Source organism: Capronia coronata (assembly GCF_000585585.1).
Source record: "Capronia coronata CBS 617.96 chromosome Unknown acBCG-supercont1.2, whole genome shotgun sequence".
NCBI lineage: Eukaryota > Fungi > Ascomycota > Eurotiomycetes > Chaetothyriales > Herpotrichiellaceae > Capronia > Capronia coronata.
In genome coordinates, this window is record NW_006912894.1 from 275605 (window position 1) to 287923 (window position 12319).

The window sequence follows — 12319 nt, forward strand, 5'->3', positions numbered from 1 at the left end:
AGCTAGCTCTAAATCTAAGTCACAGGTGACTGTCTGATGATTGGCCGGATGCGATCGTCTTGGATGTCAAGATCTAGCAGAAAGCATGAACGCTAGCCACATATTCAGACGCAGTGGCGTTATGATGTGCCAGTATTCCAGAGGCGCCGAAATGGTCGTGAATTGAAGTGAATGAATTGAACTGGCGGTTGGCTCCATTTTGCCTCGACATGCAGAACCGCAATGCGCATCGGCGAACCAGCAGTGGCTCGACCGTGAAGGCTCCTCTCAAAGGCGAGCCCGGTGTGGGTCATGGTTCGCATTCTCTACCTCCTCCACAGCCAGTCCGCGCCACGCTTTGGGTTCATGATGATGGCTTCTCCTCGGAGGACGTCCTCATCAATGAATCAATTCTAGAGGGTACGGACGTCCGCGAAGGCAGCTTAATTGAGATCTTCCCCGTCAAGGAGACGTCGGATGTGCGTGATTTTCAGTCACCGAATAGTGAAAACGAGGAAAACAGGCGGACTGGAGGCGACATTGGAAATGCGCTCGACCGCGGCACTCGATACCTCTGCATCGCCAAGTTTGCCTCCGCGGACTTCAAAGCAAGACAAGCCAATCTCCAGGTCTCCGTCAAGAGCAACATTGCACAAGCATTTGGTCTTCGATCACGCTCACACATATGGATCCTACCTGCCTCATTCGAAGACTGTACGGCGTCCCACGTCGAATTCACGTTCAGGGATGTCTACTTGGCGAGGTCGGACATGTGGCGGCTAGTCGGCCAAGAGCTGGCAGGGAGGACAGTCTTTGCAGGCCAAAAGATCACCTTTCTCGGAAGCGTCAAGCTCACAGTCAAGTTCATTCACGTGAACGGCCATAAGGTGCCTACGGCATACTTTGCGGGTACCACAATCCCGATATTTCGAAGCGAAGCCGCTCGCTATGTTCTCTTTATCCAAATGTCTAGTGAGATGTGGGATTTTGACTCGGAAGGCAACGGTGAAATCATGTTTAACCGTGTCATCAACGGATTTCTCCCCGAGCTTTTCAAACGGTGGCACGGTTTGGATGTGCGTCATCTGGTTAGCATCGTTCTCTTCGGCCGCCTTGAGTATGACCGGTTCGATCTTGCCCGAAACAAAGATCGACGACTCGAGACTGCACCAGCATCAGGTGCGCCCAATATGACGGCTCGCCAATATCAAGACTTCTATAGAGTAGTTGTCACCGACATGGCCAGTGCCCAGTGGACCACCATACTGGACGAACTCAAGAAGGATTTCCGTGTTTTCCTCAGGGACATTTCTCTACACACGTCGAGCAGTAACGACGTCTCGTTTGGAGATGCAAAGCCCCATCCCACGCGTATAGCTGGCCGCCCCAGCACGGCTCTGAAGGGAAACATCCTCGAGGCCATCAACATTGCGACTACTCAATTTGCCAATGACTATATTGACCGAGATTTGATACGCACTGGCGTGTCGATTGTGATTGTTACTGCCGGCACCGGTGTCTTTGAAGTCAATCGAGATCTTCTCAATGTGACTTCGCAGAATTTAACCAACAATGGCGTTGGTATAGATGTGGTTTGCCTCTCAAGGATGCCGCTACATTCCGTACCGTTGTTCAAGTATCGAGCTACCGCGACTGAGGACTCTTCACTTCATTTTCTCGCACCTGAGCTCGCCGAAAGCCCCCACAAATCTGGATCCGGTCCCAGCTTCTTTGATTCAAGTCAACCTAGGAAGCTGTCTCCCGCGTTGTCTTCCTTTACAACAAATAGCACTCGGTTTCTGGCTAGCTATGTATCTGGACAGACCCGCGAAAATGCCTTGGGGTGGTGCTTTGGGATTCCGCATTGGATTGATTTGTCTTACTGGTCCGCTGCCTCCGAGCCAGGGGCAACTGCGCTGGCGCACGTCGGTCAGACGGATGGGGTCAAGCGTGACAAACGGAGAAAGGGCCCATTCGTACCGCGAGTGAGGATGTATGAGATCCAAATGATGGGACTTATGGAATTGGGTATGGCGGACATGAGCATACCTTACATCAGCGAGACCCAAAATCCCGCCTTCGGTCGACCTGGTCGGGTCAGGGCCAAGCGAAGACGTACAAGTGGTTTGAGGAGTCTCTCCCATTCGCCAACCTTGTCACGCAAAGCCCGGCTGAGCGCAGAATTGATTCATTCGGCACAAGGTTTGCTTTCGACTCACGCAAAGGCTCAAGGTGACGTCTTCCATCGCATGGACGGGTACGATGTGGGTTTGTTCCAGACACAAGCCAGCCTACACGTCCAAGGAAGAAGGACATCGCACCCTTCAAAAAGAGTGGACGCTGTAACGCCACATCGTCTCGGCAACGTTCACACTCCCGTCGAGGAGCCAAAGTCCGAGTCAAAGTTGACCAAAATACTCACCAACAAATCTCTCAACTCCCCCTTTCGCCCGCAGCTCCCTTCTTTGATGTCCACAGACGGCTCAAGCCAGACTTCACCCAGCAAGAGAACGCCCGAAGCGACCAAGGTTAACCGGAACCTGAATTATTCTCTGCGAGGTCTCGCGCCTCCAGTGAGGGCCCTTGCCAGTACCGAGGTGAATGTCACCAACATCCAGGCACAGCCGCTTCTGAGCAACCCAGGCCACTCACGGCCAACAGTGGCAACCTCTGCGGCTAGTATCCGATCGGTTTCTACCAATACTGTAGTTGGAGACAACGATACTCTACGCCCATCTCCTGTAGAGCATCCGATGAAACGAGTTTTGACCCGAGGAAATGAGACACCATCGAAGCCAATCTCTATCAACACCCCTCTCCGAAAACACATAGACGAAGGTCCCGCTGGTTCGTATCACTCAAATTCGACTTCACGGAGGTTCCAAAATGACATCGAAGCGGCCGAGCTGAGCTCTCAAGCAGAGGAACAGGCAGGTAGCGCGTCGTCGGCATCCTCCGATAGTGACGACCAGGCGGACGACGCGAGCGTCAACCGCACTGGAAGCTGGCTGGGTACATCTGTTGCCAGCTCAGTCCCCAAGAGCAACCTGCCTTTTGTGCAGAATGTAAACGCCTCGAACCCTCTGAAACGTGATCCCAACAAAAGCTCGTTCTTCGGAAAGTGGCACCACCTCTACCCACGGAAACCGCGCGCTACCACTGTCAGATGGCGTTCTTTGTGTACTCCCGCCTCGGTCCCTCTCACGACCGAGGACTTTCCATCGAAGGAAGAACTTGAAACCGAGTATGATGCTACCAGTTACGAGTTAACGCTGGAGAATACGAATCCCATGTTGGAGATTCCCGAATCTCGCGACACATTGCTTCGGGAGATGATGGCATTAAGATTTTCATATGGATATCAACTAGTAGTTGGCTCATCGCTGATGGAGTCGGTTGGTCCGGGGACCTGTGACAGCTCCTCGTTCTTTAACCCCGACCTGGTGCGACCGGATGGCTCCTTTATCTTCATGTCGATGGGGAATACCATACAGAAAATACAGCTGCAACAATCGAACCGCATCCAAGTGACCAGATACACACGCCGAAGTCCCAACGTGCAACCTGCCTATCCCCAGCAAATCAAGTACTATCCGAATATCAAAACGATCTTGTCCGAGACCTACGCCATCCGGGACATGGAGTTCACTGGGTTTTCAGAGCAATATCCATGGGAAGCGGCCGATCAATATCTGGTTAATTATACGAAACAGACGGATGCTGACATGGGAGCTCTTCGACCATGGCGAGCTCGCTTTGTGCTCATACCCGTGGAGCCCCCGGCCACTGCACGAAGACCGGCGCCGTCGGAAATCGAAGAGAATGAAGAAGAAATTCATCTGCGAGGGATCCGGGCTCTGACTCAAATGTGGCAGAAGGCTCGCTATGTACCGCCGGATGAAAGGAGACCTGCTCACAACCGCCTGACCACCATGAAAAGCAAGGATCGAAACCCGTTGAGGATCAACCTGGAGACTCTCAACCCTTCTGAGCTGGTGGCGACCGAGCTTGACAAATTTATCGCCGCGGAAGAGGCGGGCGAGGTGCAGACTACTCAGCTGCTTCCTGAAGAAGAGCAATTCGACCGGCAGTCATTCAACCTGGCAAGGTTGGCACAAGCCCTACAAAGCGACAAAGGCATCGAGATCAAGAACAGACGATGGCATCTACGTCTGCATTACAGTTGCTTCTTGGGTGAAGACTTGACTAATTGGCTGGTCCATAACTTCAGGGACATCGACACCCGGGACGAGGCTGTAGAACTTGGCAACGACTTGATGAAGGAAGGTCTCTTCGAACACGTCAATAGCCGTCACAAGTTCAAAGATGGGAATTTCTTCTACTCCATCAAGCCCGAGTGGCGTGTCCAGCGGCCAGAAACCAGGCAGTCCTGGTTCCCGGCCAGTCGACGATCGGAGCGGTCGATCCCACCAACCCCTATATCGGAGAATCCCACGCGCGAGCTGGTCGCGGGCAGATCACGATCCGGCTCCAATCTGGCCCTCCAAGCGCAAGGGAGCTCCGAGCTTGGGAAATCGCTGGGTGACCGAAGGAGAAGAACTGTGACGTTGAGCAGAATGATCCGGGTCGACATCGATCACCGCAAGCGCTCCAACCGGCCGGAAATCATCAATCTACACTACGATCGGGTGCACAACCCAGAAAACTGTTACCACCTGGAGCTATCATGGCTGAATGTGACCTCGAAGCTTGTTGACGATGCGCTTGTAAGCTGGACCACACAAGCAGAGAAATACGGCCTGAAACTGGTCGAATTGCCGATCGCGGAGGCAGCCAAAGTCCCCGAACACGAACCGTTTAGGGCTCCATATCGTATCAAGCTCGCTCTGGACCCTCCCCGCCGCAACTCCGTTGCCAACATGTATTTCACGGCCACATCATTCGGACCCCAAGCACCCTTGAACTCGGATCATCATCTATACCAAAAAGCACTGTTGAAGACGTTCAACTTCGTGCTCGACCTCGAAGCCGTCTCCGAGTTTCCTGATAACGTTGATATCAAATGGGCCTGGGGAAAGCTGGATTATCGCTACACGCAGTTCGTGCACCGATCCGGCGTACTACTCGCGCAGATCACGGAGGAAGGCGACTTCTTGCTTCTCGCAAATCGACTGTACAACTCGCGACAGATGCCGAGCCGAGACACTGCGGCAGCAGCCAAGTTCGACAGCGTCGGCAAACAAGATGGCACAGCCAACGCGCCCAGCTCGACAATGCTCCGTCCCCCAACCCTGGCAGCAACGCGCGAGTTGCACTCGGCCCCGGGTCCAGCCATGCAAGCATCCGGCATCATTGGTTTCAACGCCCAATCTCCACAATCCGGGCCCTTCGCCTCGCCGCTCATCCGGCCAGTCTCGGTAGCAACGACAACCACGAGTGGCGACACCAACACCTCCACTTCCAATTCAACTTCGTATTCCGCCTCTAACAGCATCTCCGTTCTGGGATCTACGCCCACACCTCAAGTGACCGCGGACGTCCTCGCTGCTGCTGGCCGTCGCAAGCTCCTCCGCTCGAGTTCCGCGCAATACGTGACGCCAGCACAGATCAAAAACGACCTGGAGTCCTTCTGTCATGACAAGGACCGTCTCGAGGCCTTTTTTCGCGAAGTTCAGACCACACTGCCCGCGCAACAGGCCGCCGTCAGAGAACGGGAGCGCAAAGCTGCTGGCGGGAGTAGTTCCAGTCTTTTACGTCCGATCCGTGAGCCCGAGTCGGAGAGGGGCATTCCGGAGTTCAGTCTGCCTGAGGCTGTTAGTGCTGGGCTGAAAAGGGGTGGGTCCGCCAGTTGATGTTGACACGGCGACCCTTCAGGCGTTTGCTTGGTGATCGCGCCGTACGTTACTTTGACGACGGATTCGCTGTTCTGTCTTTTTTGTAGAGATGGTTTTTTCATTTTGCTTGCTGGCACGGGGACTGCGATGAAGGTACTGGTCACTGGGGTTTAACGGTGACCTCTGATCCAGAGGTAAGACAGAACCTGAAAGGTTGTGCATTTGGGCTATTGTAGAGAAGTCGACTATGTGTATTATAAAGTGGGCTATTGCGATATTTTGCATGAGGTTGGGGATTCGTTGTTCTCAGAGACGGGACGCGAGGCATGCATATGGTGATTACGTCGGACAACAGAAGCGACGAACAGTTGAGATACGTCCCATGCCACAAACAATCAAGAATCGTCATCATTCCAATCATAATAGGTATCCAGTATCCAGTATCCAGTAAAAGTATAGAAATAAACTCTAGAGCAACACCACCTAATCGTTACACTTCATGATTTCAGCCGGGTTGGACTGCCATTTCGACTCTTAGACCGTGCATTTGTGGCAGGATCGAGATCAAGCCGCTCCCGGCTTTCCGTCCTCACGACAAGACCTCTACGATCTATCGCATCGGGCGTCATGCGACCGAGATTTCGTTTACTTTTCGGTGACGTCCTAGTCAGTGATTTGGGACGCGACGTGGGATTTCGAAAGGCGAGCTCGGGATCAAGACCAGTCGTGTCGTCATCGGACGAAGCTGAGAACACGTTCTCGAGCTCAAAGTCACCGGGGTCGTAAAGACGCGCTGCGCCCTCTTCGACATCGCGGCTATATTGCCCAGCCGCACCGTGACGGCGGTGGCGAGAAAACAAGGAACTGAAAAAGGAGGGCTTGGCGGAGGAAGAGGCGGAGAAGGAAGAAGATGGGAATAGTGAGTTGTAGATCCGAGAGCGACGGTCGCGGCCGCAGAGGTAAAAAGTCGCGATGATAAGGATGAGGAGGAAGAAGATGAAGCCGGGCAGACGATGAGGCGCGTCTGATTTGAAGAGCGTATCGTGGATCTGGTCCGTGATGCTTTGTGGCCCTTCAGTATTGGCATTCGGGTTCGAGTCCGTCCCAGTGCCAACGTGATAGTCTGGGATATCTTGGAGTCTTCCACCGCTAGGATACTGGAAATCCTTGGGTATACCGGGTACGTTGCTGCCAAATCCGACGGGCAGGTCTCCTTCGCGGGCGGGCGGAACCTCTGCGGATGCGTACAGAACCATCTTTCCTAGAGTCCAGCTCACCTCCGTGGACTTTATTTTGTCGACCGCCTGGAATGGATCGAGGAAGCCCTTGTCTTTGGCGCTTTCTAGCAATTCTTTCGTCCCGTTACGGGCAGAAGAGGACGAAGTGTCCTCAAGACCAACCCGAGGAATCCCAATGCCTTCGTGCAGCATGTTGATAAGCCAGCTGGCCTTGAAACACACCTCCACGGCGGTTTGTTCGTCGACATCCTTGCCCCATGATTTATGTTTGATGCCGTGCTTGATGGCCGACCACTCCTGTTCGCAGAATTCTCTGACGCGGTTCTGATAGGTGTTTAAATCATAAGCCTTGTCCTTGTGCGCCATCTCGAAGATCTCGTGCGTCGTGTGCCAGTATTCGCTGATCCCAATGAAATGGTTGACGTCGAAATCGAGCGCCGGGACATGCACGCCCTGGACCAAACACGGTTCATCCAGGCAAGGGGCATCTTTCTCAAGTAACGGAAAGGTCCGCCGGAGACATTCCTCGAAATTGCCAGTGCCGAGCAAGTAATGGTCTGAAGCAATTCCCGCTTCGGCCGAGGATATGATCGTCCCGTCCTGCTTCGCTATGACTCCTTTGGGCAGGCATGGATCCGGAATCTCCACCACAGCATCAAGGCCATAAGTCGCTTTGAGGTCTTCCACGTACCGCCGTCGGGCTTCATTTGCCCCGAAACCCAGCCATGTCGTCACAAACACCCTATACTCTTGAGGAGCACCGTCCACGGTCCGCAGTCGCAATAGCGTCAAATCATTCGCATGCTTTTCTGCTTCTGTGGCATTCGGTGCAAATGCGATCTGTGCCGAAGCACCTCCCATATCTAGGAACCCATATGTGTGGTGATCATTCCCGTGATCGTGCTCTTCCGGCGAATTGAACGAACCCAGGAGATAGTTCGCCGCAATCCACCCGTATAGCCCTTCCGTCTCGCCGGGTATAACCTGTACGTGGACATCACAGTCTGGCAGGTAAAAGTTCGTCTCGGCCCGGATATATGAACAGACATTGCGCAGAACATCTCGTTGTTGTTCATCGGGAAGGAGCCGCATGCCTGCGGTGGCGAGTAAGAATATCGGGGTCTCGGGGACGGCATGTTTGGGGACATGTTTGAGTGCATGCTGAAGAAGAGGCTTCAGGTGTTTCGGACCGACCGCTTCAGGAGAAGTCCCAAATGTCGAGACACCAGGATGCACTTTCTTGGTCCAGGTGTCCTTGGTTTCCAACTCCGGGAGAGCGTGACGGGTGGTTTCGTCGAGGCGCGCAACCGAATTGGGCAGCCACCGGTATATGTACACTCTTGTGCCAGATGAACCAGCATCGAGCACGACGCCATAACGTTTATCGGCCTTCTTGACCATTGCAGAAATGACTTTCACATGCTTCGGCGGGTCGGCGGGCGTAGTAATGGGCTATTATACAAGAAAGAAAGGTCGTCAAATGTTCACTAGGGCAGCCTCTGGTCGGCATCAGCAAGGAGAAACGAACGACAAGCAAATAAGGAGAATGGGTGGTGAGAAGGATAGACGATGCAGTTGTCTGAAGTTCGAAGGACGCAGTCTCGTCAATGTCTTCGAAGATCGCAGCGCATCACGTGAGGGGCAAAGTACGGGGCAATAGTGCGCTATGCCTTATTTGTACTAGTGCAGCCTGCCAACCATAAGGTGTCTTCTCAACCGTAGCCTCGTCTGGCATCAACGGCATCTAAGCACCAAGAGGACAGTACATCCTTCAGTTCAGGGCGCCTCAGATCTATGCCTGTGGAGGTGTTGCGGAGCAATAACCGAAGTGGTAAGTTTGAAACTATCAAAATCTGGATTTGCTGCTCTGGCGCGGAGAAGAGTGTGAAACAAGGGACCAGAGTCTGTGTCTGCCGTCAGGTTGAACGACTTTCAAACGCGCGTATTCTTCAGAAAGCGTGGCAACTTTAACATGAGTCATGGCCGCGAAAACAGTTTCCGTCACATTGGAATTGAAATGGTGTGACCGGCAGTAGGGTTCTTAGTGGCATCATGAACAAGAACCCTGCAGAGTGCTGCCATCAAGAAGAACGCGATATCGCAGAATGATCTGTCGGTGAGTTCAGGAGCATCCGGCGCGCACATTTTAGTGCTGGGGTAGTTTGAGGGGCTTATGAGTTGCGCCACGGGGCACAATCGATCGATGCACCCTCCACTTCCCTCCCTGTGGGGTATGGTACCGGGCTTTCCATCTAAGACAGAGGCCCATCAATTTCAGATTGCCACATCCCGTTGAGATGGATGAGTTGACCAGCCTGACGGCAAAGACATGGCGGGGCTTTAGAGAGGCTACATATGCCGCATTAGGAAAGGGTTGGCGCTTGGTATATCCCAAAAAGGAAATATGGCCTTCCACCTTGGCTTACCTCCTGTGGGCGCTGCATGTCCCGCGGAGACCAATATGGTTGCTGCAGAGGACCATGGTGGGCTTCTCTTTCATATATCTACTTTCCCATTGTCACTTCGAGGTCTTCAGTGGCCTTGAAAACAGCGTTACTCAATCCTCAAAACGCCTTGTTTCAAGCCGCAGGTTGAATCATGTCTCCCATTGCAGAGAAGGACCTCATCAGCCATGAGAGGCTCGCCACCTCCGGCAAGATCATGGGCAAAAGCACAGGAGCTGAGTCTAAAACAGGCTCACGCCTAACAGCCGAACATGACCTGGTGCTGAGGACTTTTCGTCTTCTGATCGCGGACTTATGTCAGCAGTTCAAAGGAGGCCATCCGGGGTAAGTACTGTTCTACCCCACCTGTTGTAGCGGTCGCAATCTGACATTGATTTGTTGATAGCGGCGCCATTGGTATGGCAGCAATTGGGGTGGCTTTGTGGAAATATGTCATGAGATACTCACCTCGTCACCCTGATTTCTTCAACCGGGACCGGTTTGTCCTGTCGAACGGCCACACTTGCCTGTTCCAGTATACGTTTCTTCACCTGACAGGCTATGAGGCCATGACATTGGATCAACTGAAGTCTTATCATTCGTCACGAGAAGACGCCCTTTGTCCCGGACATCCTGAGATCGAACATGAAGGGATCGAAGTGACGACCGGACCTTTGGGCCAAGGCATTTCCAACGCCGTCGGCATGGCCATGGCGACGAAGCATTTGGCCGCTGAGTTCAACAGACCCGGCCACGACCTAGTGACGAACCATACTTGGTGTATGATCGGCGATGCTTGTCTTCAAGAAGGTGTTGCCCTCGAGGCGATTTCTCTGGCAGGGCACTTCCGATTGAACAACCTGACCGTGATCTACGACAACAACCAAATCACATGCGATGGATCGGTGGATCTGACCAACACCGAGGATGTGAACGCCAAAATGCGTGCTTGCGGATGGGACGTGATCGACGTCCAAGATGGCTGTTACGACGTGGAAGGCATCATCGCCGCGCTCAACAAGGCCCGTGCTTCAGAAGAGAAGCCAACCTTCATCAACGTCAGAACCGTCATCGGCGTCGACAGCGCCGTGGCCGGGTCGGCCGTGGCTCATGGAGCGGCCTTTGGCGACAAGGCTGTGGCCGACATGAAGCGTGCCTATGGATTCAACCCCGACGAATTCTTCGTGATTCCTGACGCAGTGCGCGAGTTCTTCGCCGACATCAGACCTCGTGGCCAGAAACTGGTCGAAGAGTGGAACCGCAAGCTCGATGCCTACAGCAACGAGTATCCGGAACTGGCCGCCGAGTTCGAGGCTCGACGAAACGGCCAACTGCCTTCGGACTGGAGCTCACTCATCCCCAAGGAATTCCCTTCCAAAGACACGGCAACGCGTGCATCTTCCGGCCTGGTCTTCAACCCGATCGCCGAAAAAGTCAAAGCGTTCATGGTCGGCACGGCAGACCTGTCGCCCTCGGTCAACATGATCTGGAAAGGCAAGGAGGACTTCCAGCACCCCGGCCTCCGCACGCAATGCGGCATCAACGGGAGCTACCGAGGACGATATATCCATTACGGGATCCGCGAGCATGCGATGGCAGCCATAGCGAATGGTCTGGCCGCTTATTCCCCGAACACGATTATCCCCGTGACTTCGTCGTAAGTATCTATCGACTTGCGTTCCATCTGTGATCTCCTGTTAACGTTTTTTTCTCTTTCAGATTCTTCATGTTCTACCTGTACGCCGCACCCGGCGTTCGGATGGGCGCTCTCCAACACCTGCACATCATCCACCACGCGACACACGACTCCATCGGCATGGGTGAAGACGGACCTACCCACCAACCGATCGAGCTGGCCGCACTGTACCGCGCCATGCCGAATCTGCTGTACATCCGACCAGGAGACAGCGAGGAGACGGCCGGTGCATGGATGGCCGCCATCGAAGCCACCCACACGCCTTCCATCATTTCGACCTCGCGCCACGCCGTCCGACAGCTCGCCCCCAAGACGAGCCGCGACGGTGTCCGCCGCGGTGCTTATGTGATTGAAGAAGACGCGGACGCCGATCTGACCATCCTCGGTGTCGGGGCTGAGCTCGGTCTGGCGCTCGATCTAGCTGCCCGGCTGCGTGAAACTGCTGGTCTACGTGTGCGCGTGGTTTCGTTCCCGTGCCAGAGGTTGTTCGAGAAGCAGTCTCTCGAGTACAGACGCCAGACATTGAACAGGGCCTCGGGAAAGCCGACCATCGTCATCGAACCGTACGCCGCAATGGGGTGGGAACGATATGCCGACGCCGCGGTGTGCATGAGCACCGACAGATTCGGGCAGTCGCTGCCCGGTCCTAAGGCGTACGACTACTTTGGCTTCACGGTGGACAAGATCGTGCCGAAGATCCAAGGGTATTTGGCGAAGAGGAAGGCCGGCGACATTTTGCCCGGGGAATTTTATGAGATGACGAGGTAGCGTTGGATTGGATTGATGTGGGGTGTCGTTAGTGGCAACAGGAGCAAGGGAGTTTGAAGGCCGGCAACGATATGTCTATGGGCTCGGATGTACATCCTACTGCGAACGTTCCTTGACGCGCGGACTGCAGTCACGTTGCTATAGTCTGCAGAGCGATTCTTTTCCGCGTTCTGTCAAGACTTGTAACTACCTACAAAATCTCTATATTTATTCGGTGATTAGGACACTCTTGTCAGTATATATTTCCATTTTTGGTGCGTCGTTTTCTTGTTGGGAATAGCATGCGGTTCTGGCCGTGTTCATGCCAACATGTTATAACACACCTACAACCACCGTTCCATTCAACCTTGATCTCGACGTTGACCAACATCTGTACCCTCTCCAGATACATGGCGAGGA

At 53.8% G+C, this 12319-nt stretch overlaps 3 protein-coding genes across 3 annotated transcripts; 2 read left to right on the forward strand and 1 right to left on the reverse strand.

Moving 5' to 3' along the window:
- Positions 1-209: 209 nt before the first annotated feature.
- On the forward strand, positions 210-5792 carry A1O1_01762 (uncharacterized protein; the record flags this gene model as incomplete). The annotated part of the gene is made up of 1 exon (XM_007722674.1): positions 210-5792. The coding sequence occupies one exon, from the start codon at positions 210-212 to the stop codon at positions 5790-5792; it is 5583 nt and encodes a 1860-aa protein (XP_007720864.1).
- Positions 5793-6271: 479 nt separating this feature from the next.
- On the reverse strand, positions 6272-8413 carry A1O1_01763 (apyrase; the record flags this gene model as incomplete). Its single annotated transcript, XM_007722675.1, has 1 exon — positions 6272-8413. One exon carries the CDS (start codon positions 8411-8413, stop codon positions 6272-6274), a length of 2142 nt encoding a protein of 713 aa, XP_007720865.1.
- Positions 8414-9610: 1197 nt separating this feature from the next.
- A1O1_01764 (transketolase) lies at positions 9611-11920 on the forward strand (the record flags this gene model as incomplete). The annotated part of the gene is made up of 3 exons (XM_007722676.1): positions 9611-9801; positions 9863-11113; positions 11176-11920. 3 exons carry the CDS (start codon positions 9611-9613, stop codon positions 11918-11920), a joined length of 2187 nt encoding a protein of 728 aa, XP_007720866.1.
- Between the last annotated feature and the right edge of the window lie 399 nt (positions 11921-12319).